Below are 27,070 nucleotides of genomic sequence, written 5' to 3'. Positions count from 1 at the left end.
TGTTGACGCTAACTTATCTATATTTTCTTTTGTCATTTGTGCTTTTGTTCTCATATCTAAGAAAGCATTACCTAATTCAAAACCATGAAGATTTACTCCTATATTTTCTTCTACGACCTTTATAGTCCCCTGTGTTAGTGCCATGCACCCAGAATGAGAACCATTAGGTCCAAAGGAGGTCTATGGCATACAATAGTCTAGAATTTCATCTGTGTAGCTCTGAATTAACATTACTAGCCTATTTCTTTCTTTTTTTTAAAAAAAAATTTCTAATTAGTGAATGTGCCATGACTGACCTTGGATTCATGCTTTCCAGACAAAATATATATTCCTAGGCTTCACGTGAATGGTTCCCTTACCCTTGCAATTGGTTCAATGAAGCCACTGGATTTTTCCATCCTGAATGTTCAAGAGCAGGAAGGCAGAGTCGAAGACCTCCTGTTCCATGTTGTGAGCTTGCCTACCAATGGTCGGCTAGTGCTCTCAAGGAATGGAAAACAGGTGCAGTTGGACAAGGCTGGCCATTTTAGCTGGAAAGATGTGAAAGAGAAGAAAGTCCGTTTTGTGCACACCAAAGAAAAACCCAGGTGACTGTTTTGTTGTTTTCCTCCTGCTTCCTTTCCATCCTTGTTTGTGCCCCCTCCTAACCTGTCTTTCTCAATAGCAATTCCTTCTCTTCTGGGGAAGATCAGTACTTCACAAGTGACAAATGCTTTCATTTGCCTGTCATCATTTTGGTGTAATTGCTCAGAGAGTGTTGTTTCTGTCAGAGACATTTTCATTTTATCATGTAATTGTGAGGAATTCTTTGTTGCGACAGGAAGGTTCCTAGTACAATTACCCAGTTTGGGGGGCTCACCAGGAACAAAGCCAGTTAAAACCCAGATGCTGCAGCTACTTCTTTTTCAACATTGTGGTATTATACAGGGGATGGGAGGGAGTGGGATAGAGCTTAGAGCAGAACATGCTTTTCAAGAGCTTGTGGGTTCCCTAGAATTTCAAAGTTGAAGGAAAGTAGGAGTCACAGTTAACTTTTTTATCCACATTATGGGATTAATTGTGGTTAATTTTTAAGCCTGATCCCGTTTTCCCCTGATGCTTAGCACACTTCTGGCTGTCTTCCCAAACCCCAGCTGACATATGCTTCCAGAATGCAATTGAATGTTGACACTAACCCAAGCAAATACAGCCATATAATTAGCAGAGTAAATCTGCTAAACAGAAATCAGAGAATACACCCCAAAGATTAGCCTCTTGGGTTATCCATCATCCTGCTCTGCTTCATTAGTGCAGATAATTCAGAGTAGACTTTATATGTAAACAAGAATTGAAAACCAAGGAATGGTAATAAGGACACAATGAAGATTTTCTACTGTTAACCCTCAATCTGAGATTTTTTTTTTTTAAGTTTGGACCAGGACATAGGTATAGAGAAAAGCAGATTGCACTTCTATTTCAATTCAGAACTGATGATTCCAGTTATTCAAAACACCGTCTAAGAAAACCAAGAACTAACATTTATTGGGTGCTAACTGTAGGCCGACTATTGTGTTATTGTATATTTTTGTTATCAGTCTATAAATGAAGAAACTGACAATTTGAAAATATAAGTAGTCTTTTCCCAGGCTCCACAGCCTGTCCGTGCAGAGCTGGGACTCCGGCTCAAGGCTCTCTGATTCTGCAACCCATGCCTTTATACCCCTGTAATTTTTGGTTCCCTAATAATAGTTCTAGGTATAATGGACATAATGCATATGTCCTCAAGGGACAAAATATCAGTACATAGAATATTGCTACAGAGATGGGGCTTAAAGTTATGGTATTTGTTGTCACAGAATTGCTCTGCAAATTCATGCTACATCCTCTGTGTTCATTCTGCTGCAAGTCTAGTTCTTAAGTGTATACATTACATACCCACAACCGACCACCACACACACACAGCTTTGCACCTGTAGTCGTTGGTCTTGTAAAAGTGTAAAGCTCCATTGATGTTCAGTGCATGAATCTTAGCTCTCTTTACCCTATCATAATGGTTTTCTTGCACAGCCTTAGCTTTGCATAAACACGACAAAGAATGGCAATTATTTAGGGAAGTTTTTCATTACTTGTTTTTTCTGGTATCCTTTTTAATGCTGTATTTTCTTTACTTCTAGTTATTGCAGTTCTATACAGTTCTATAAACTCAAGCAAAAACGAAAAAGTATAGTAAAGTTGGTAGAAACTCGTAAAAAAAAGGAAATACTATAAATGTCTGAATGATACATAAACAAAAGGGCCAACTTGCCACAAAGATTTGTGTTGCTTCCCCCACCCCCACCCCATGAAAACTCTGACCATTATTCTTTAGGATTGGAATTCTTTAGGACTGATTCCTTTAGGATTGGAATGCTTCTGAGGAAGATTGTAAGTACAGTTGTAGTGACCATGATAAACTAGCATTGCTGAGGTGCTGAAGCTGTTATTGGAAACTCAGTACTACCAAAAAGCATTTTCCCCCAGTATAGGTTGGGAGTTATCACCTTTTCTTTCCTCCTTCTATTGCTTTCATCAATTGCCTTCTTTTGAAGCCTGGAGGTTGGGGATGGGGAAAGTTCGGATTTAAATGAGGCAGAAAATGAAGGGATGGATATAATAGGAGAGAAGACAATGCCTTTTATTGTAAGGAAAAAAATCAACTTTATTAAGGTATCATTTGCATTTGGTAAAATATACCAGTTTAACATGTACAGTTCAATGAGTTTTGATAAATGTGTAGTCATGTGATTACATCCACAATTAATGTATAGAACAGTCCCATCACCTTCCCCTGCAAATAAATCTCCTTATGCCTTTTTAAAGTCCATTCTCCCCCAAGCCCCAGGCAATCACTGATCTTATTTTTGCCCCTATAATTTTGTCTTTTCTAAAAAGTTGCATAAATAGAATCATACCATATGCAGTCTTTTGTTTCTGGCTTTTACAATAATGCTTTTGAGATTCATCCACATTCTTTCAGTAATTAGTTCCAAGAATACCTCTTTAAAAACCTTTAAAACAGTGGCCCCTAATGTAGACAAGAATTCAAAAACTCCTGTAATGCCTTAATCATATGCCTTACCAGCCAGCACTGAGTTTTGTGCCTGGCTTGGCTTTAAAGGCAGACAACGCCTACCTCCCTTTTAGCGGTCTCTGATGCTGTTGAAATGATACGAAATAAGAAGGACAGCATAGAGTGAGACTCATTTTGTTCAATTAATTAGGACTTTTTGGCCACAAGTATGGCAATCAACTTAACTACGTTGAGCAAAATAGCAAGCCTTGTTGTAACATGGCGTGGGTGGCTCAACTCTCAAAGATATCAAGGGCAGTTGTGCTCCAGGGCAATCCTGGAAGTTAGTCCCGGAAATAGGAAACAGTCAGGGCTTAATCCTTTGCTGTCTGCAACTCCTTGTTCACCTCTCTCTTGCAAACTGACTTTCTCTGTATTCTCATCCACATAATAAACCATCCACATGGTGAGAACTTGGCTTTCAGGCCAGTTCCAAATTCCCAGGGAAGAGAATCAGTCATCCTCTCTAGTCTCATCATCCACAGTGAGAATATGGGGCAGGGAGTTGGGGGGAATGGGGGATACAGGGGCGGGGAATAGATGCAGTCTTGCAAACATTGTTATTAAGGGCCCACTGATGTGACTTGGGCAGAGGTTGGAGAGGGAGTTCACAGGAACTGTTAGAGACTTGAGGGGTTCCTTTCCATTCTACAATTAGCCATTAGTCTAGAATATTTTATTAACCTATCTTGGCCTGACAACTGATTTTCAATTTTTTATATATTCAATTTCAGAAAAATAGGAAGCAAATGTTATGTAATTATCATGTTAAGGTGGAATCTAAGATCATACAGTATTGTTACCTGCATTTAAGTCTATCTTTATATGGTAATTTTAAAAATTTACACTATGAATATTATGTTACCGTAGTATTTTGACACCATTTCTTCCATGCACATGACTTGAAATACTTTTATCCTTGTTCTTTCTAAAGATTAAGTCAGTGATTATGTTTCTCATTCCTTTCCCGGGAACTTTCTTTAGGAAAGGTTACTTTTCCCTGAAAATCGGCAACCAGCAGGCCTTCTCTGAGCCACAGCTGATCAACATACAAGCATTTTCAGCACAGGTAATAAAATGACAAGCAGTTAATAATTTCACATGCTCATTCTCAAGGATAACTGAAGATGTCTTATAGTTACAGTCTTGTCTCAGTTTCCTCAAGAAAAGCAACTGAAGTGATTTGTAGAATTCTGGGGCAACAACCACAATTACTAATACTACTATGGCATTCTAAGTGTTTCACACAAGTAACTCAATTCTCATGTTAAACCTTGTGAGGTAGGTATTGCTATTCTTAATTTAGAGATGAGTGAACTAAGTTATAGGTAGGTTAAGTAACTTGACTATGGTAACAGCTAATAAATACAGAGCCATGATTTGCACCTAGGAAATCTGGCTTTTCCTGTGTTAACTATTCTATTATGGTTACTTCCTTTACTAAGTCTAATAGTAGCCCCTCAGAGTAACAGTAGTCAGAGCCAGTTGTAAAGATTTTCCTTATTCTTACTTAGGTAAGTGAGTTTGTTTTATCTAAATATTTCTCTCTTTGTGGTTGAAATTACGCCTAGTTTTTTTTACCTATCCAACATGTACTTGGATTCCACTTAATTCAGTTTGCAGTATTTAGAGGATCTGGTTAATGAGGTGCCAATGATGGTCTTCAACTGAGCATAGAGCTGGCACTGAGAAATGGTTAGAAATTTATTCTAAATTAGAAATTGACACTAAATAATTTGATTTTCAGGTTGGGCTAAAGCATGCATTTTGTTTTCATTCACCATGAAAATGTGTGATCTCTGTAATACAGGCCAGAGGACAAAATCAGGTCTCAAGATACTGGTTTACTTGATTCTCAGTACTTAAGTTCAGAAGTTTTGTTTTCTCCTTTACATATAAGTACTCCCATTAGTGAGTGAAAGACCTAGAGTAGGTATTGGCAAGTAATCTCCTAATCTGAGATGGTTATTTCCCCTAGTTCTCTGTTTTTGTTTTCCCTAAATTTAGTGACTAGATAGTGAGGGCATATTTTTATTTTATCTAGCATATGAAATTTTGCCATTTAAACTTTTAAAGGTGAAATTTTAGAAATGAATTTTTTAAATTATATTTGTTCCTTTAAATTTCTGTAATATTTCAATATGGTCTTGAGCCTCCCTGAGATTTTTTTTGTAAGTTAATTTGATCTTTTACATTTAGGGATGTTGACATCACCTTTGGCCTTTCCTCTCTTTTGAGAATCAGAGGGACCATTCATTCCCATGTATGGAGTCGCAGCTTTAGAACTCTCACTCAGGAATTCTGAGGAGTGGCTGTCATCTAGTTTCCCACTATGTGGTTATTATAATGATGCCTTAGTTAGACATTACTTCAGTGGATATTTTAATTTCCAGGAGAATTGTTGTGTAGTTTTAAAAGAAAGCTATATTTTGATTAAATAAGGCAATGTGCTGAGAAAAGTCCTAGTTGAATCAACTTTAAACAAGATAAAAGACCAAGATAATGTTTTCCTTGGCATCTGGCTTTTATTTTGGGGGGGGGGCGGGGCACGGGGAGGGGGGAGCTTTTTCTGTTGTGGTTCATTAACTTTTTTTTTATTTTTAAACATGGGAAGGCACCAGGAATCAAACCCAGGTCTCCGGCATGGCAGGTGAGGCCTCTGCCTGCTGAACCACCACGGCCCACCCAGTTTATTAACTTTCATCTTTGTGAAAAGAATATTCCATCTACTTACTCAAGTTGATGGGGCAGGCAGGGGGGCCTGACAATCCTAAGGAAATCATATTAAATTTCACTGTATTAGGAGTGCCACATAAATTAACTGGGCAGTTGCCTTACTCACTCAGACCAGATCAGATCTCCCCTGTTTTTTGTTTCTTTTTTTTTCACCTGGTTTTATAACCTGAGTTGGGGTTAGGTCCTATCAAGATTTGGATGAGAGAGCTTGAAGAAAATTACTGGGAGGGACCAAAAATGGCATCAATACAAAATGCAGAAATATATTAACTCTGGGTCAGCACACTGCAGCGTGGCCTGGAATGAAGAGCTCAGTTCTTAAATTATAGGTTCAAAACTTCCATACCACTTATTAGTCTCTCTTGGATGTGGACAACTGATTGGATTCCCTCATATTGAGCTGACCTCCATTAAAATGGGGCTTAAACTAATGGCAGGGAAATTAGAGACTTAGAAGCAGGCAACTCTGGTTGATGCCTCTGATTGAGATTATGGTCTTGAGAAGGGTTTGAGATATCTCTGGAACCCAAAGTGTAAAGTGACCCCAATTGCTTTGATGACCACAACTGACCACATGGGACAAATGCTTTCCCTATGGGACAGTTTATACTTTGCCAGAGCCTGTAGAGTTTCTTAAAAAACAGAGAAATATCAATAATGTTGCACCAAAAAATTGGGGTCTACCCATTAAATTGTCATCTCTTTCCCTACTAAACTCCTCTCCTCCCTCCTTCCCTTGAATACTATAGGCCCCCTATGTGCTGAGAAATGAAGCCCTCCACATTAGCAGAGGAGATAGTGGAACCATCACCACTCAGCTGCTCGACATCCGAGATGATGACAACCCTCAGGATGTGGTAGTGGAAGTGCTGGATCCTCCACTTCATGGCCAATTGCTCCAAATGTTTAGAACTTTCACAGCCCCTATTTATCAGTTCCGACTGGATGAGCTCTCCAGGGGCCTTCTCCATTATGTTCATGATGGCTCAGATAGCACATCTGATGTCACAGTTTTGCAGGCCAATGATGGACACTCCTTCCAAAATATACTGTTCCATGTGAAGACTGTGCCCAAGGTAGGTGTCATTCTTAAAGCGACAATTTCTTTGCACCTAAACTTCAAGTTTTGGTGTTGATATTATTTTGCAGTACTCATAAAGTTAAGATATAGGCAGCTATTCACTTATTCAAACATTTATGAAGTACCTATTACATAGGTCCCTAGGGAATTCAAAAATTAATAACAGAACACCTTTTCTCATCTTAGGGGACATTATACATTTTGTTAGGGGCATCATTGATTTGAGAGACCTGTCTACATATTGTCTACAAAATGGGAAGCTTTTGATCCTTTTAGTTGACTTATTGCCATAAAAATGCACCATTACCCACTGATCCTTTTATGTCCTTGCCAAAGCATGATTATAAGAATCAAGTGCATCCCTGTTCTTGTCTGCCCTTCTAAAGTAGCTCATGAAATGTGATGCTCATAGGCAGATGATCTTAATGAATCAAAAAGAATGAGTTCAGCCATACTGTAAGTCAAAGTACAGTAGGGTATGGTTACTTTCATTTGGTAATCATCAGAATCCTGGTCTAGGAGGTAGGAGCCCAATATTGAGCAGTGTTTTCCAGCCTGAATCATTCACATAGTACCATCATGTGCTTTTGGCATTATCCATGTGTGCCTGTGCTATTATTTATTTGAACTTTTTTCTTTAAGTTAGCTTAACTTTTAAAATTTTTGTTAATAAAACCAATCAACATACAATATGAATATTCTTTTTTTGATCACATAGTTGTATATTCATCATTGTGATCATTTCTTAGAACATTCGCATCAATTCAGAAAAAGAAATAAAAAGAAAACAAAAAAAACATTCATACATACCATACCCCTTACCCCTCCCTTTCTTTGATCATTAGCATTTCAATCTACTAAATTTATTTCAACATTTGCTCCCCCTATTATTTATTTATTTTTAATCCATATGTTTTACTCATCTGTCCATAAGGTAGATAAAAGAAGCATCAGACACAGGGTAAGTTAACCTATTTTTTAAATTGTGGACTCATCCCAATAAATACTACCTGTGAATCATGAGTTTAATGTAAAATTATACTTTTTTCTAAAATATTAAAATTCATATGTAACATTAAAAAAATTCATCCATGTACCACGCAAAGTGTTCTTAGACACCACCAATGGGATGGGTATTGCATTTTAGGAAAAACGGGGTTAACCCATACCAGACCTAATGTATCTATTGAAACATACTTATAAGACTATTTATTACCTGATGCTATTTCACTAGAAGCCCTTTTCTCAGTTGCAGCATGAGTGGTAGATTGTGAAACTTAGTTTTTTTTTAACTTTTCATTTCAAGTATCAGTATTTACTGAAGTGTCATTAATGATTAACTACAGATATTGATTAACTGAAGACAGTTTAGAAGTCACTTGTCACTTCCCCATCAATGATCACTCAAAATTTGCAGTTGATCATCATAAAGGTGAAGAGTGGAAGGTGGTCTGCTAGCTAGTTTCTCCGTCATCATCTCATTATTTTTAGCTGCTGAAAGCAATGATGGTGGCATGAGATGGATAAAGCCCGATTATGCGACGGAATTGGCAGATAGCCACTTTCTAGCTAATCCTGATTATCATCCTCTGCAATTGCCCTGGGAGATGAAGTTTAGTTCTGAAGAGATGAAGTCTAGACAGACATGGAAAGTTTTCTTTTTTTTTCCTTCTTGGCTTCTTTCCAAAGGTAGTTACAGAAATACAGCCCAACTCTAGCCGCAGGCTTTCTTATCATGGTTTTTAATCTCCCATGTTTGGAACTCAGTTACTGAATTGTAATTTTGTGTGGTATGGCCCAAGGTTAAAGGGTATTTCTAGGATTTTAGCTGCTTTGACAACCAAAAACAAAACAAATAACACACAAAAAATAGACTTTTAATTCACAAATAGGCCACAGAACCCGGGAATCCTCACTATCATTATAATGTTGGATTTACTGTGCCTGCCTTTGACTCCCGAGAAGTGAGCTTACATTGCCTCTTCACCTTCCCCTTCTCAGCCCTCCGTTTCCTGTGGTTCTGTACTTACCTTTCCATTAGGAGAGCTGTAACCAGCTTTTAAGCCCACAAGCTGGAATAATAAAACCATTGACCAGATCTCTGATATCCATCAGGATATGCTAATAATAAATTTGGCACTGTACTATTGATAATATTTTACAAATATATGCTAGTTTTCCTTTTAGGAGTTCAAAGTACTTTTCTTTATATCTATTCTATTAATCTTTATAATATGTTGATCAAGAAGACAAGAATAGAGGCTGTATGACCTTATTTCTTCTAAAGAAAATAATGCTATGAGTGGAAGGATTTTGTTTTCGCTTGTTTTTAACATTTATTGAGCACTGATGCTGGATGTGCATCATCCCATTTGATCTTCACTATCATTTTATAATGTTTGTACAATTATTATCTCTAGTTTTCCAAAAAATAAATTGAAGCATAGAGAGGTTTAAAAATGTTCATTTTCACAAAGATTTTCAGTGCTGCAGATGTGATTTGAACTCAAGAGCATCTGGCTCCCATACTTACCCATGAGACTCTTTTTTTTTCTAGTCCATTCAGAGTTTTGGTCATGTATATTCTTATTCCTTAATGGATAGAATGCAGATAGAATAATTTAGTGCCCCAAACCTCCTGGAATGTTCCTTCTGAACTCATCACAGCTTAAGTGAGGCTGTTTATAATCCTAAATTTACTGGGGCCCAAGAAGACAAAATGGCACCAACTGTTATGGCATCCAATAGATGTGTAGTCAGGCATGATCGTTTTTGTTTTAATAGCCATTTCTGAAAATGGGACTTACAAGTTCTTACCCTGAAATTACCTGTGGATTAAATTACTGGATAATGTCTAGCTGGTGGCTTAAATGGAATTGTCAAGAGAGTTTGGTATAATTCCTTGTGAATGGATGCACAAATTAATCCTGATATTTTTTGATAAAGAACTTAACCTGGCAAGATTGATAGGAAGAAAAGGAGGGATAGAAAAAGGAAGCTTTGTGAGAGCATGGACTATTTCAGTTTTAGTCTCCTGACCCAGGCATGTTGTAGAAGTTCAATGCATTTTTATTAGATGACTGCTTGCATGGATGAATGGCTGGCTGGCTGAATTGCTGGATGGGTGGGTAGAAGGATAAATGTATGACTGTAATGAGTTGAGTACAGCTGCTGCCTGTGTTCCTGCCTTCAAATCCATCTCTTGTATAGATGAGAAGCACTCAGGGGCACCCCTGCTGATGGAGTGGCCCATTAGGGGCTGAATGAAAATGCTGTCAGTTCTACCCTTGCTTTTCAGGTTCTGCATTCACGTGTCCCAAATTCATGTTTTTATCTTTGGCCTGGAAGTGAATAAACTTTACTGCCACCCTCCAGGCTTATACTTAGCCACCAAGGGGAAAATTGAACCAGGACTGATGTTGAAACATGTTCTTTTGGGAGTAGGAGCAAAAAATAAATAAAAATTAAAAAGATTAAGAAGTAATAAAGAATGCTTTGTTGAACAGGCTTTCATTAATTAGGTGGATTGCCAAACCCAAACCTGCTAGAGATACGATTGTAAAGCAATTCAGTATCTAATAAGTGCTAAAATGTGGGCTGGGAAAGTCGTTCTTATTGGTGGGTTTCTCTGTATTGTGGGCTTTTGAGGAATTACCTTGTTTTTCATTAATTAAGGTGCCTGTGAAAATCATGCCTTTTTTTCTAATTTGCCAATAAATCTGATGATCTTTCTGATGTCATTTGTTGTTGTTAGAACAGTTGTTTTCTGCAGTTGGGTAATGCTTTAATGTTAAAAGCCCCCAAGTCATGCCATGAACTGAAGAGAAAATTCCATTGCTGAGAGTCTTCTTTGGTTGTGTGGCCTTGGTAAGACCCATGTGCCGCTCAGAGCTCTGCTGGGATTTCCTTTAACTTCACTCAAATTAATCTCTGATTGGTTTCTTGCAGGGACACAGTTGTTAGTTTCATGATAACGATGTTTATGAAAATTATAGGTATCCATGAGATAAAATGCTTATTTTTCTGTATGAGTCTGATTGCCTCATAAAGAAATGAATCCTTGCCACTTGTCAGAATTTCACTTTCTGAAATTTTTCAGAATTTCTTGCTTAACTTGTTCAATTTCGCACCTTGTAAGGAGCGTCACTTAGAGTATGCACTCAGAAACTGTTGACTTAAAAAAAAAAGTACAAAAGCCTTTGAAACCTACATGGAGAGAAAGTTCTATATTCTTGACCTGAAGGAGCAAATTTATGGAACTCATATCTTTCTTCTTTTCTCCCTCTTTCTTCATCTTGGTAAATAACATCTAAATTCATGTTATGTCCAGTACCCCCCATGATCCTTCCGTAAAATCCATAATTGTCCTACAAGACTATAATTGTAAATCTATGGTATAAATAAGCTCTTAAAAATTAGGTATATTTTCACAGAATAAGTAAAGATGTAAGGGTTGCTGTTATATTCAACTATACTCATTTTTTATTTAGTGAAGCTTTACACTTTTAATTTCATCTCTTAGCCTGGAATGGGAGGATACCATTATTTTAGCTAAAATTTCATAATTACGGCTCAACCTTTACTTTTGAGGGGAAGTTTTCATTTTGTTTGTAGGATTTTTCCCTCCAGTGGAGGGAGAGTTAGCCTTTACTTCTGGCTTCCACAACATTAATATTTTTACTTGTAATGTGATATATCATGGCTGAACTTTATCACCAACATTTCTGGATGACTATTCTGCTGTGAAATGAATTAGAACTATTTAATTTAAAGCACTGTTTTAATCATGCCCCCACTTTCACTTACTGGGATTTCATTGCCTGCTAATGCGGTGCTCTGGAGGATATGTAAAACATCATTGGGCAGGAGATTATTCGGCTGTTATTACAGCTAAATTCCTGAGCTTACAGAGATATATGCACCATTGTGCAGACCTAACTGCCTCTCCAAAAAACAAAAACATGCAACAAACAAACAAGAAGAACTATAAGGAGATAATGAAGTTGCCAAATGTCAGAACTATTTGGAAAATTAGGTTAATTTATTTTTTTATCTTTTTGAAATAATTTAGCTGTAAAAAAGATGGTTTATAGCCATATATATATCTATTCTTGAATCTTCCCTGGACATTCCCCCAAAAGAAAACAACAGAAAAAGCATCCTCATTATAATGAGTGGGAATAATGGTTCTTATTTCCTTAGGTAGTAAGCATTGTGCATTTCTTCTTAAGTACTGTAAACAAGTAACTCAGAAATGGGCATTTCTATTATCTTGTTATAAGCCTAAATATTCTAAAAGGCCTACCTGTGCTCTTTTACAAGAGCCACTCTAGAGCCATCTTTTTGTGTGCTTATTTGCCCCCCTATTATTTATCCACTCCCAATCCATATCCTCTACTCATCTGCCCACACCACAGACAAAAGGTGCATCAGACACAAGGCCCTCACAATCACACAGTCACACCATGAAAGCAACACCACCACACATTAATCTTCAAGAAACACAGCCACTGGAACACAGCTCCACAGTCAGACATCCCCCTCCAGCCTCTCCAATATACTCCAAACCAAAAATGAAATATCAATACCATGCATGGGAACAACCTCCAGGACAACCTTTCAGTCTGCCTGAAATCTCTCAGCCACTGACACTTTATTTTGTCCTATTTCTCCCCTCCGCGTTTTAGTCAGGAAGGCCCTCTCAATCCCCCAATGCTGAGTCCCAGCTCATTCTAGGATTTCTGTCCCATGTTGCCAGGGAGGCCCACACCCCTGGGATTCATGTCCCATGTAGAGAGGGGGAGGGCAGTGAGTTTGCTTGTCATATTGGCTGAGAGAGAGGCCACATGTGAGCAACAAAAGAGGTTCTCTGGGGGTAACTCTTAGGTCTAACTTTAACTAGGCTTAGCCTAGCCTTCGCAGGGATCAGTTTCATATGAACAAATCTCAAGATTGAAGGCTTCGCCTATTGATTTGGTTGACCCAACTGCTTGTGAGAATATCAGGAGTTCTCCAAATGGGAGAGTTGAATTTTTCCCCTTTATCAGCATTCCCTCAAAGGGGCTTTGCAAATACTTCTTTATTCACTGTTCAAATCACTCTAGGGTTTACCAAGCATCACACTGGACAAACCAACAAAATCTCATGCCCTATTCAAGGTTCCATGTACTTATGGTGTTCAGTTAACCTGCCCATATAAGTTATATTAGGAAATGCCCTAGTCAAAATACAAATTTGGTACCAAATAAACATTTTTTTGCTATATTCTCACACAGAAGTTGTAGTTTTAAAGTATGAATGACCATCCGTTTTCAACACCCTGCAATATTAACATTCCTTTGTTCGTCCTCATGCAAAAACATGTTTTAATTTGTACATTTAGTCACTATCATTGTACACTCTAGGCATTCCTAGATTATACCATCTCAGTCTTTATCATCTATCTTTCCTTTCTAGAACCATCTTGGTCTCTGCCCTGAGCTGTTTCTCACTTTAGTTTGCCTCCACATCACTGAGAATCTTGTTCAAATGCAGATTCTGATTCAGAAGGTCTTGGGTGGGGTCTGAAATTCTGAATATCTAATAAATTTCCAGACATTGCTGCAAGGAATACTGTCTACTAAAAATTTATATTCACATAGAAATTGTAGAGAAAATTACTGATAAAGTATAGTCAAGACAGAGATGGAGTGGGAGAACCTTCTGGGACCTGCCTTCATGTCACGGTGCTAACTTTCCTGGAAAATGAAAATCTGCATTGCCTCTGCAGTCCAAAAACCTGATTATTGGTGTATAAGTGATCTACATAACCATAATCAAAGTTGACTAGGCTATGCTATTAGATTTCTAGCAATTAAAAAACTTGGGCTCTAGTGTAATAAAGTTATAGGAAATTCTGCGGGAGTTAATAGGGCCTTTTCCCTCAGAATTCTGGAAGATAGTATGCAAATTTTCTGACACAAGTTTTAAGAAATATGTTTTATATTCTAGTAACTTATATACAACCTAAAATTTCCCCCTTCACTGGTGTTATCACATCCATCACACAAAGTTGTGCCACTATCACCACATCCATTACCAAAACTTTTCTGTCATCCCTCACAAAAACTCTGAACCAATGACTTGAGTGCCATGACTCAAAGGAATATTTGTTGTCTTCTGTTCTGAATATCTTCCTCCTGACAGTATTGCTTACTGTGTTCTATTTTTTGGCATATTTGGAGGTAATAATAATTTAGAAAACCATTCTTACTGAAAAGCTCTGTTTTAAAAATATCAAATTTACTGATTTTTAAAAGTATGAAAACAAACTGAAAAGTGAACACTGGCAGCCTCACTAATGTCATTCTGTGAAAAATGTCAGCTAAGAGACTTTGGAAGAGGGTGTTCATCTTGCAAATCAGGAATGGCAGAGCTTTTTAATGACATTAGCTATAGCAGTTAAAATGGTTGTCTTCTCAAGAGTGCCAAAATAGGTGATTTTTTCCCACTCACCTACTTTCAAATGTTGCTTCTAAGACTTCACTTTCAGTCAGCCCCCATGGTCTGTCAATCCTGCCTCTGTGGTGTTTCTGGAATCATTTTCTAACTTTCCATTGAATCATTTTCTAACTTTCCATTCCCACTTCAATTGCCTTCTCATAGATCCTCATCCTCTCTCACCTGTGCCATTACAAGAACTTATTAAGTGTTTTCTGCAGCTCCAGCTTCGCCCCAGTCTAGTCACCTCTGTCTCTTGCCACTGGAGCCTGTCTTTCTAAAACCCAGATCTGATCCTCTAATTCCCTTCACTGATAACTCATATTGCCTTTACAATGCTTATAAGACAAATTGAAACGTTTAGCCTGGTTTCTAACTTCCACTAGTCTCTCTTAAAAGGTGATCACTTTTTACTCACCACTCCCCCTGGCTCCCTAAATTTCAACTTGCACCAGATATTTGGACATATTATTAGACATCCATTGCTTCTCCACCCAAAAAATGCAATTTTTTTTTGCCCAAGAATCTAAATTATGATGTTTCCTCAGGAAAGCCTTACTGAGCCTTTATTTCCCCCAAAAGGAAATCTCCCAGAATACTTTGCTCAAGATTTTAATAGAGCATCGCTTGTGATACATCCTAATTATTTATTTGCCTCTAAGTTCTGAAACTGAGATCTTATTTCAACCATCCTTATGTATACCTAGGCTTCTAGTAAAAGAGCTGGCTTAATAGTTATTTCTTGCATGTGAGTGAATGAAGAGAATGAAAGGACAAATGGATGGACAAAAGAAAGAGAGAAATGGAGAGCCTTAATCTTCTTGAATGAGATGTTATTTTGTCATGATAAATGTAAAGAAAAATCAGGATATGTACAATTATGCATATGTATATATGTATAGACAAACATATGCTTGTATCAGTAATACACACACACATAGCCTACTAAAGCTATGACTCTCTCTTTCTTGTTAGACTATCTTTAGCAAAAATGGCACCTGAAAACATTTTTAAGGATGGTGATTCCTTATTTTGCTTTGGACCTAATTCTGCATTCTTCGCTTATTCTAGAATGATGGAGGTCTTCAGCTCGTGGCTAATTCAATGGTGTGGGTTCCAGAAGGGGGAATGCTGCAGATTACCAACAGAATCTTACAGGCTGAAGCTCCAGGTGCCCATGCCTCAGAAATCATCTACAAAATTACACAAGACCACCCCCAATTTGGTATGTCTTTTTCTCTTTGGCATGCATCATTGCATTCAGCGGTCTTGGGCTTACTTCAGTTCCTGTATGATACCACACAACAAGGTTGTAATTCTAATGGACTTTCTGATACCTCACACATTCCTTAAAAACAGAATAAGCATCATCTATCACATTATATACATGTTATGGAATATGCAGAGTGCTAAATTCTGTAAGCATATTATATATAAAACCTAAAATTTAAGTTTCAAAACAACTTCATTTTACATGCAATAAAACAGGTCAAGTAGCTTGCTAAAAGTCACTTGGCCACTATATACTGGTTTAATTCCAAAACTCAGTTCTCAGACACCACACTGTATCCCACTCAGAACATTACTAGACTTCTTTTTGATGATACTTTTGTTTTAAAACATTACATAAAAACATGTTTCAAGAACCTCATTTTTACTTCTACTTCCAACAAGATAGAGGACTGAAATAACCTGAAAGTTTTTCTCATCATCACCACCTAGAATTCCTGGATAAAGCATAACACATATTATGAGGCATTCCTAGCTGACCTTCCAAGAATAGAAGGAAATCTCCAGGTTCCCAAAATAGAGAAGGAACTGAATGCCAGGATGTGCATGAGCCAATGGCATGGCTTCCTTGAGAGGGGTTGGATGGGTGTCCACAACCCAGGACTGGGATTTATTGCCTGTGAGAGAGGAGACATGGAACTAGTACTAAGATCCTTCACAAAGCCAGGAATCTGGAAGGATTTACCTTCATTTTTATTGACAAAATAAAGAACAAGAAGTTCACTGGTATAGCAAGATGGCAAAGAAACCTGCCTGTGTTCGTCTGGGCTGAGTGTAGAAGTCTTTACTAAGAATCTGGAACTTTAGACCTGTTTCTCCTGCATATGTTTGGTTGAAATCACATTTTACACATGGTCTGAGAGATGGAAAGCTGAGACATTAGTGAATCTTAGGCTAATGATACCCTTTGGGTTCTTGAAAGAAACCATAGAATATGCTCTAGAAGTTCCACTCTCCAACCCTTCTGCAAAAGATGATCACAGATAAAACTCCACTGAAGATGAACTTAGAATTAAAAATAACAAAATAATGAGGAATTAATCTACAATAACATAACCAAAAAAAGGGGAAGGTTAAAATCCTAAGAACTTTACATGAAGGAACAATTTTAGGGAAACTATGAAATAAGGATGTTTAAAATAGTAAAGACAAGAAAAAGGAATCAAAACCATAAGGAAAAAACAAAATTCTATGGAAAAATGAACGGGTGGATTTTAAAAACAACTCAAAGAGTCATCTTTAAGTGAAAATTATCATCATCAAAAGTAAAAATACATTTGGCAGATTAAATAGCAGAGGAATAATATTAATTCTCTGGCCATCTGATTTTTAAGATGTATATGTTGTACAATATAAAAAGAATTCCATGTCCAATAACTAAAAAGACTGAAAAGTGTAATCTAATTAAGAATTGATATTCTGAAAGTCAGTTTATATGGTGTCGTTTATTATAGCTGTATAATCTTAAGTAAGACAAGAGTACCCCTTGAGCCATAGGTTTCTTTGATAGTTATCTAGGCTAGATAACTTTATACTTTTAGTCTTTAAAAACGGTTTTTCAATTTTTATTTTAAAATTATTGTATTCATTGAAAAGTTGCAAAAATAGTACAAAGTGCTCCTGACTACTCTTCATCCAGCTTCCCCTGTTGTTAACATTTTACATAACCCCAGAACGATTAAACAAACCAGGAAGTTACTATTGACACGACATGCCTTTGACTCCTTGACAGACCTTACTGGAATTTGGGCTATTTTCCCACATGAATGTCTTTTTCTGATCCAATCCAGGATCACACATTATATTTAATTGTCATGTCGCCTTAGTCTCTGCCAATCTGGGACTGTTATTCAGTCTCTACTTGTCTTTTCTGACCTTGACCCTTTTGAAGAGTACCAGTCAGATATTTGTAGAAAAGCCCTCAATTTGGATTTCTCATTCTTCGAAAACATAGAAGTGATATTGTACCCTTTCACAGTTTATCATATCAGGAGGTAGGTGGTGACATTGTCTTATTACTAGTGATGATGTTAACTTTGACCACTTCTATAACGTGTCTGCCGGACTTCTCCACTGTAAAATTACTATTTTTCCTCTTGTAATTAATAAATATCCTTTTTCTCATCATGTTTTCACCCACTGATTTTAATCTAGATAAATTTTAAGCCCTTTTTAGTTCTTAAAATGTATGGCTCTTTTGATGTATTAAATTTTCTACCTTTACTTAATAATTAAAAGCCAAGAAATTAAGCCTCCAAATTTCCTAGGGACAGCCCAATATTACATTAATATTAAGCATAACAATCTTGAATTAAGGGGTTTTTAAGCAGATGAAAGTCTCCCATTTCAACTTGATAAATGCCATGCAGATTTGATTGTGATCCTTTTCTACTATAACTCTCTCAGTTAACCTCTTCCATTGAACATAATCCTCTTCCTAGGTGTCCGGAATGCCCAACTGGTAGTAATCAAATCACATTACCCTTAGAAACCAGTCAAGAGTGAAAAAGGTGACGGGAACTAGAAGGCCATTGAATGCAAATCTGCCTACATCCATCTATTCCAATGACGTGAATTTGTGGAGACCTTACTTCACTGCCACCCCAGCTATTATATACGCCCTCATCAGTTTAGAATGTTTGAGTTGGGCTTCTGGCTTTGTGTGAAGAACTAACCTTGGAATGGAATCAAATGTAAATTGCTTGCATAGTACATATATAAAGGCCCTGAATTCACTCACTTGCAGACTCAAGACAGTACTAAAATGTAGGCTTAGGCAAGTTGATTGATACTTGTACCCTGAGCTATTTCACGGGTTTCATAATAACTTAATGAGATGGTTTTAATGAAGTACCTTGAGTTTAAAGGAGAATCTGACTTAATCCAACATACTGCCAACTCAAAATTATTTCTTGTAGTATAAGAAAGCCTGAATATAGATTATCTGAATCACAAAGTAATTCATGGAGATTCAAATGAAATTTCAATTCTTAATGCTTATTTAATTTACCTTTCTCAGTTGTTGGTTAAGATGTAGACTCCAGGGTAAAAAAAGTTCCAAATTGATATTATTTTCTATTTTTTAAGCCTGGCTTTTCATCTATTTAAAGTATCATCTCCTTATATTTTTATAATATGATAAAAGCAGAGATGAGGTACTACACAGAAGCTTAGCTCTTACCTCTCTGGAGTGAATCCCACCAAATATTAATAATTTTTCCTGTCTACACATGGGCTTGTCTCAAAGGCACATGTTTAACATCCCCAGTACTAAACTCTTCCTCTTACCTCCAACCTGCCCATCCTTTAGTCTTAGATCCATCAGTAGGATCACTTTTCTATAAGTTGCTCATTCTAATAGGTAAGCTCTGTGATTCCTCCATCTTTCTCTTCCCCACAACGACATTACCAAGTTCTATTGCTTCCACTTCTTCAGTGACTCTTGTATCTGTTCTTTCTTTCCAGTTATTTTTATGGCTCTACTTCAGAATCTCATCTGTCATCATCAGGACTTTGCAATAGCCTCAAATTGATCAAACTGTCTACATAAATATTAGCTGGTATCATTATAATTTTTATAGAATAAAGTCCAGCCTCATTAACAAGATACTTTATTCTGATCACATGTGTTCTATAAACTAACTGGTTCCTGCCATTCACCTACTTTAAAACTTGGTGACTCCCAGTTGCTAATGGGAGTGGACAGGGATAGTTCTATCTCCTTAGCCTGGCACAGAAGACCTTTCACAGTTTGAGTCCAACTTGCTTTTCCAATATTGTTTCTAAATGGCTCCTCTACACCTTTCCTTATCCAACCCACTGGGCTATCAGACCCTGAGCTATAAGGATGAGAACTGCATCTAACTTACCTTTGAACCCCCACTACTGAGGGGCCACTTACCACAACAACTTGTACCTGGTAGATACTCAATGACTAGTTGCTGAGTTAAGATTGATGAAATTAGTTAATATCTTATGATTCCTGGTGTTCTATATAACATGGTAGTGATGTTTTTTGATCTGAAAAAATACTTCATTAAGACTGGAAAAATTCTGCTTAGCTTTTCAGTTATAAATCAGAATAGCTAGGAAACAGGCATTTGAATATTTTCTATTCTTCTACTCTTTACATTTTTATTATGGCAAGCTTCTTTCAGAGTATTTTGAAACTGTATTCACATTCATAAACAGTCCACATCCTGGAAAACCGTGTTATCAACAGTATCTCATGAAAAGAAGTTGATCCCGAAAGAGATGGATAATGGAATTTGTGACTCAGGTATAAATGAGAATTAATACAAGTAGGAAACTAGGATAGGTTTGTTCTAGAGATGAATATATAAAGAGGAATACTGATGTTTTCCTCTTTAGTATTTCATCATGATGTAGGATATTATGCTCATTTTTAACTTGAATTTAGTAGTTATAAGTATTAGAAATGAGTGTTTGCTTTGAGTAAGAAAACCAATTTCTCTAGGGTAATCAAAATGCACTATCAATTGCCCATTATACCTAGCGTATTAAAACTTTGATGTCTTCCTGCAAAATATTTAAAAATTACAGTTTCTGTCTCTGTCTCTCTCACACATGCACACACACACACACACACACACACACACACACTTCTATCCCTTTCACTATTTGAGTAGAAGGAAAACTTCTTTCAGATTTAATATTAGCTGCATTTTCATGATAATGTGGCTTCTGCCTTCTGCAGTTCATTCTATTTTTCGGTTTGGTCGTCACTTAAAGTTGTATTCTCTTTGTGATATTTTAATTGTGTTTGTAACACCTTCTGTACTTGCTGTCTCACTTTCAGAAGATAGTAGTTTTAGGTGAAGAATACACATTAGAAACAGATTGGTGTTATGATGTTTAGATTAGATCTTCATATTTCAATTCTAATAAAATTTAAAGAATGAAGGAGGAGGAAATGTGAGCAGTCATTTATCAGGGTAAAAATTGGTACCTTCCCCCAAAATAGCGACAAATGGTGACAGAGCTTCACGACTAAGAATATGAGTTTCAAAGCTGAATCCTAGTCCCTCCACTTACTGCTTCTGTGAGTTTTTTCTAGAGAGTAGGTTTGTTCTAGAGATAATTCTTTAAAGAGGAATACTGATGTTAATCACCTGCAAGGTATGTACTATTATTCCCATTTTACAAATCAAGAACAGAGGTTTATGGAGCTTAAATCACTTCCAGATCACTCAGGTGGAAAGTGCTGGAGCTGAATTTGAACCACCATGTAAAGAATGTCATGCAGTGCATGTCATATGCAGTCCAGTGTTAACTTTTATTATTTCCATTGACCAGAATTCTGCCAAGAACAACTTTTTCTGAATTTTTTTTCTAATTTTACACAGTAGTTGTACTGAAAACTTCCTTGTCAAAAACATTTTCTATTCCATAGAAGGTTATATGTAAAATGAATCCATTCAGTGCCCAGTATTTGAATATTTATTTACAGTGTTCACTACTCTTTGGGTATCCTTATATAATTTTAATAGATATATAAATCAGTAACTCCACATGTGAATTGCCTTTGAGTGACTTTTAACTCTTTGATCTGAGAGGTTGGGAATTCTACAATTAAAGGCAGATTTGGTGATACCCATTGAGTTCTACCTTAAAGTCTATTCCTCACTTACGTTAAAATAAAGAACACTGTTTCTTTTCTTTTTCTAAATTTTAAAAAAAGAAAGAGGAGGAGGGTTTGGAGAAGGAGAAGAAGAGCTGTGATTTACTTTTCCCAGGATCCTCACTATGTGACCTGTGCTTTCCTAGGGGAGGTGGTCCTGTTGGCTCACATGCCTGCAGACAGTCCTGCAGACGATGGGCAGTACCTGCCTGATGGAAGGACAGCAACCCCTACCAGCACCTTCACCCAACAAGACATCAACGAGGGCATCGTGTGGTACAGGCACTCGGGAGCCCCAGCCCAAAGTGACTCCTTCCGCTTTCAGGTACCCTCTGCTTCCTGACCTTTCTCATGCCTGAATGTTCTGATGTAAACCAGCACCCTTATTATAATCAACCAAGGTGATTTTCTTCAATTGACTGGTTATCAGATTTGGGGAAGAGAAATATAATTAAAAGTACTGAGAGAGATTTTAATCTGTCAATTCACATATCTCCACAAGCAGTCATTGCACAGCAAAGAGGTTTATGTTTGATAATGGCTGAAGTGTTCAGAAAAAATATATATTTTTTTATTTTTTCAAATATTCTTGTAACAGTTACCATCTTAGGATAAGATCATGACTTCACAGCCAAACTCAGTGGTTTCAGATTTTTAGTTCTGCCACTTCCTGGATACATGAGTTTGGGCAGATTACTTAGCCTCCTGCTTCCATTTCCTCATCTGTGAAATCGAATTACTGTGAGGATTTAATGAGTTAATATATATAAAGCACCTAGAATAGTGCCTAACACATAGTAAGCACTATTTTTCAAAGATTTGATATCTTTTACAAAAATTGGTCAGACAACAGACCATATAGAGACTCTCAATTAATTAAAGAACAAGAAATTAATAACTTTCTCTGGCAATTATGAAAAATAATTAGAAATTAATAATAAAAAGGTAAACAAAAAATTCATATCACTTGGAATTTTCAAAATCGCTTTCTAAATAATTACTAAGTCTAAAAGCAAATCAAGATGTCAAACTATTAAGAAATATTGATGAGGAGGAAATAGCTTATCAAAATTTAAATGATGTGGCCAAAAGAGTATAAATGATGTGGCCAAAAGAGTACTTGGAAGAAAATTGATGTCCTCAAGCTGTTTTGTTATTGAACAAAAAAGCCTGAAAATAGAAGCCAGAGAACCACAATATAAACCCAAGGAAAACAAAAGGCAGGAATTCATAGAAATAAACAGGGAACTTAATTAATTACAAAATGCTAGAGTTGATTAAAGAATACAGAACCTGGTTCTTTGAAAAGACCAATGAAATTAAAACCTCTGGCATGCACAATTTTGGAATGAAGAATTCAGTAGAAATACAAAGGAATAAAGGTAATGAATGAGAAAGAGAATTATCTATGGATACAAAGGAGAGTTTGGTAAAGTATCACAGAATATATAAAGAAGCATTCATGGTATGCTGCCAAGGCCATGTTACTGTCCCTCAAAATCTGAGCCTTCTCTTTTGTCTAAGAATTCGGTTGGGGTGAACTACCACAGTAAACTCACCCTGTTAAAATTATCATCCATCCTGCTTCTGATGGCTGTGTGCACATCTTCATTGCCTGACTAATTTATATTGTCTAAAAGAATGTGCTCTTCCAGAGACTAAGTAAATTTGGAATTATTCACTTGGAACATTGAAATGAGATTATACCGAGCACACTGTACTGCCCAATTAGTGGGCCAATATTGAGTGCCTTTCCCCAACTTAACTTTTCATTTTTAGCATCTAGGGTCTGCAGAAGTCCTGAAAGAATGAGTCAGAATGGAAGCAAAGACCTCAATCAAAAGAATGTCACCTCAGAAAACTAGACTCCTCTGATCTGCTTTTGCCTTCACATAGGGGTCAGGGTGAAAATTATCCCCAAGGAGACATTTCCCTGGGAAGGGATTCTGAGTGCCTGCCCAAAATGATATTTGATTGCTTTTGCAAGCTGGTTACTAAGTGGATAACTATAAAATAGCAGAAGTTAGTGATTTTTTTTAACACAGTCACTAGAGTTTAATATATCCAGTTGAATATTATTGCTTAGAAAATGGTTCCCTTTGAAGAGTCTTTACACATTTTGAACTCCTCCTTGAAATCACCCTCATGCCTGTGAGAAATTCTTTAGAATATTGACAGTATACCATCATTCGGAAGTAGAATTAAGCTTTGGAAATAGCCAAAGCCATTCCGAATCATGTCTGATTAGAAGAATGGGGGTAATTCATTTGGTTTAAAAAAGATGGTAATTATGAAGTAATGAGCCCAGCTTTCTTATGTGATTTGTGAGCTATCTCTGAAGGCATCCCAAAAAGTGTATTTTAAACAATGGCAGCATCTTTATTGCAAGTATGAAACACCCCTCTGGGATTATGTTCTATATGGAAAAGTTTTTGTGTATTTGCTTTTAAAGTCTCATTGTTTCATAGACTTGTGTCATATTTAAATTTGAAGTGACATAGACACTACAGCTGTGTGCTTAAATAAATGGCTAACAGTTTTTCCCATTCATCATTTTAGTGTTTCTAAAAGGTTTTAGACTAAAAAAGATGCCGTTCTAATGATTCTTTTCTATCTTCCCTTCTGTTTTCTTTTTTTCTTTAAAGGAGAAAATGTGATATAATGAGTTGCATGGATTTAATTCTGTTTTAATGTTGATGTGCTGTCATGAGCCATCAATGCATCCCATCTGTTACCTTGTGTCTAAGACTTGGAATTTATGTAATGCAAGTGGCATTAAAAAAAATAGAGCATGGCTTAGCGAGAAGCAAGTATGTGCGTTCACAGTCATTTTTGGTGTGGGAAGGATCCTGGTTTTGATTTACCCAGATCATGTTAACAGAAGCCTCAGGGTACATGGTTTGAGAAAAAAACAACCTATTTCACGCTGGTGTCCTTACTAAGGAATCTAGAACTGATTTACTTGATCATTAATATGCCCAGTGCTCCAATCCTTTTCTTCAAGAGATAGAGTCTATATTCTTCCCTTTCCTAATTTCCTAGAGTTACTAAATTGAGTCCTCCATGTCAGTGGAAAGATCATGAACTCAATTGACTTGGTTAGATACTGCCACATATTGGCTCTGTGACTTTGACACTCTCCTTAATGTTTTTGACCTTCAGTTTCCTCATCTGTTAAAATGGAGATGAAAATATCTACCTTGTGAGTATTAAGTAAGTTGACCTTGAAAAGTAACTAGTACAGTGCTGAGCCCATAATAGATATTCGTGGATTACAGCTGTTTTTATTCCTATTACTTAAAGTGACACTATAAAATGTCTCCTTTAAAACGTGTAGCTAGCTTGAAACTTGAGCTCCAGGCAACTGATGTGCGCAAGATACAGGCAAAGAGGATAGTTTGTCTCCTGGACATTAACATTAGGTGACAGAGAAAGGGCTAGTATTCTTGCCTTTTTTTCTCAGAATATACAAAAATCCTGCCTCCTCTCACATGGAATCAATAGATATACTCATGGTCACTTGGGCTTTAGCAATTTGCGTGACATGCCTAAAGTAGAGCAAAGAATGGAGAGAAGATTTTAAAGGAGTAACTCAGTACTAAGGGCAAGGAAGAGGGACTGCATTGGAAAATAATCATTTTTTTCAAGCATTTTTGAAGCAAGAAAAAGTTAATTTTGTGACAGCTGCTCTAATTGTTAATGTTGTTAACCTTGCCTTGCAATGATGAGGCTGAGATGGTAGGAATTTGTCATGTATAATCTAGTTGTAGATCTCTATGCTGGGTAAAGATGTAAGAAATGGAATAAACATCACATATGGCATATGCTCATAATGAGACCATTACATAACCATCACTAATGATGTTTTCAAGAATATTTAATGATATAGCAGCATAACGTAATGTACTACTAAGTGATGAATTAGAGTACATGTTGCATGTGCAGCTTGCTATATGTGCATAGAAAAATGATTAAATGGAAATGCATCAAAATATTCGTAATGATTTTTTCTAAATGGTGAAATTCTCTTTGATTTTCTATTTCTTATTTATGCTTTCCTGTTCTTTCAGAATTGCCTAACATGATTATGTTTCATTTTTATAAGTAGTAAAAAATGAATATTAAAATATGAAGAACAGAGTGAAAATTGTAACTCTGGAGCATATAGAATTCAGACAGATGGTTTCAAAGGGAAACGTAATCGTGTGCCTACATGCTCCTGCACAGCTGAAGATGAGAGTCTCACCAGTATGAGTTTAAATTTCAGGTATCCAGTGCTGCAGATGCCCAGACCCGTCTGGAAAGTCGCATGTTCAACATTGCAATTTTACCGCAGACACCTGAGGCACCTAGACTCTCTCTGAGAGCATCTCTCCATATGACCGTGAGTTTGGTGAAAGGGCTTATGATACCTACTTGGAGTAGGCACACTGATGGGACTTGATGGAGTGTCCTGATTCTATAGCCCATGAAGTCTTTGTCGAGATCCAGACTCTGGAGAAAAACAATACCAGCCCTTTCAACATATTTCTCAAGAAATTAGAACTCTCAGAGTGGAAGGAAGGTCAGATAGGATTCATCTCAACTTTCCATCCATTGTGATGTCCTTTCTACAGCATCCCAGTCACAGGGCATCTCTTGCATACTTGGTGAAAATTTCAGGTTTATATCCATGTAATCTATTCCACTTGGTTCTGCCACTTTTAAGTCCACCTAGCTGAAGGATTGTTATTCCAATTTTGCAGAAGCCTTATTAGGAGTTTCCTGTCCACTAAAAAAAGCTAACTAGAGAGGGTGATGTCTATACTAAATCCAGAGAGATTAAGTACAAATTATCCAGGTGAAGATTATGTGGATAGGTTGCAAGCAAGTGGAGGTGACGACAAAAGACACATCCAGAAGTAAAAATGAAACATGCAAAGACCCAGGAGTGAGAAGGAAGAGAACTGTTGGGAAAATGCAATTAGTTCAGTAAGATTAGAAAAATCAGGAAGTCAGAGCAGAGGTCAGCTGGGTTGGATCACAGAAGGTCCTGCATGTTATATGGAAAGAAATGCAGGACACAGAAAGGTCTGAAGTAAGGTGGCAGCTAAATTAGTATATGAAGCTCAGTTTAGAGAATTAGCAACTCCCCTTTAACCCAATGTCTAAGAGTATATAATGCCAAAACCCCTTGTTAAGACAGAGCCACAAGCATATAAGGCCTCATAAATTAATTATTATGCATCCACATTTTAGTTAGCACCCACATAATTACACTCCAAAGTAGTGTATCAGCCTTGAGCCACAACAAAGAGAGCCACTATAGTTTCCGAAATTATGGGTCTGGGGCATGGCAGAGACATAAAGAGGGAAATAGAATGTTTTTAATGAGTAGCTGGTATCGGCATTTTTACCATACACCGTAATTTAAAGAAATCATAATTTAGCAGCACTTTAAAGTCTATAATTCATCATTCTGACTGGAGAAACTTGGATCAATTTTCTCCAAACTGTAAAGAAAATATGCGTACACATTTCTTGCCAAACGCTAATGCAGTGTTATTTGGACTTTAGAGTTAAAAAAAACAAAAGGGCCGGGAGCCATGAAGACAGTACCTTTCCCACTCTGTTGCTGTGGCTCTCTAAAGGGCTTTTCAATTTGCTTAATCTTCAGGGTCTCGGGTGGCCTGCTTGCAGGTTAGGTCTGTCCAAGGTCACTTAGTCTATCTCAAAGGCTAGTTGACCATAAAATGTGATTAGCCTTTTCTTTCAG

The 27,070-nt window shown here is 36.9% G+C and overlaps 1 protein-coding gene across 2 annotated transcripts in view; it reads left to right on the top strand.

Moving 5' to 3' along the window:
- Positions 1–27,070, top strand: part of FRAS1 (Fraser extracellular matrix complex subunit 1) — a 500,829-nt gene that overhangs the window by 341,607 nt on the left and 132,152 nt on the right. For both annotated transcript variants that reach the window (XM_077143064.1, XM_077143062.1), the window contains 6 exons: positions 317–587; positions 4,073–4,157; positions 6,574–6,900; positions 15,456–15,609; positions 21,462–21,640; positions 25,583–25,699. In XM_077143064.1, the coding sequence (XP_076999179.1) occupies positions 317–587; positions 4,073–4,157; positions 6,574–6,900; positions 15,456–15,609; positions 21,462–21,640; positions 25,583–25,699 (1,133 nt within the window). The remainder of the gene's footprint in view (positions 1–316; positions 588–4,072; positions 4,158–6,573; positions 6,901–15,455; positions 15,610–21,461; positions 21,641–25,582; positions 25,700–27,070) is intronic.

This window comes from Tamandua tetradactyla, chromosome 24 (assembly GCF_023851605.1).
Source record: "Tamandua tetradactyla isolate mTamTet1 chromosome 24, mTamTet1.pri, whole genome shotgun sequence".
In the NCBI taxonomy this organism is placed as follows: Eukaryota; Metazoa; Chordata; class Mammalia; order Pilosa; family Myrmecophagidae; genus Tamandua; species Tamandua tetradactyla.
This window is presented reverse-complemented; position numbering and strand designations above follow the sequence as displayed.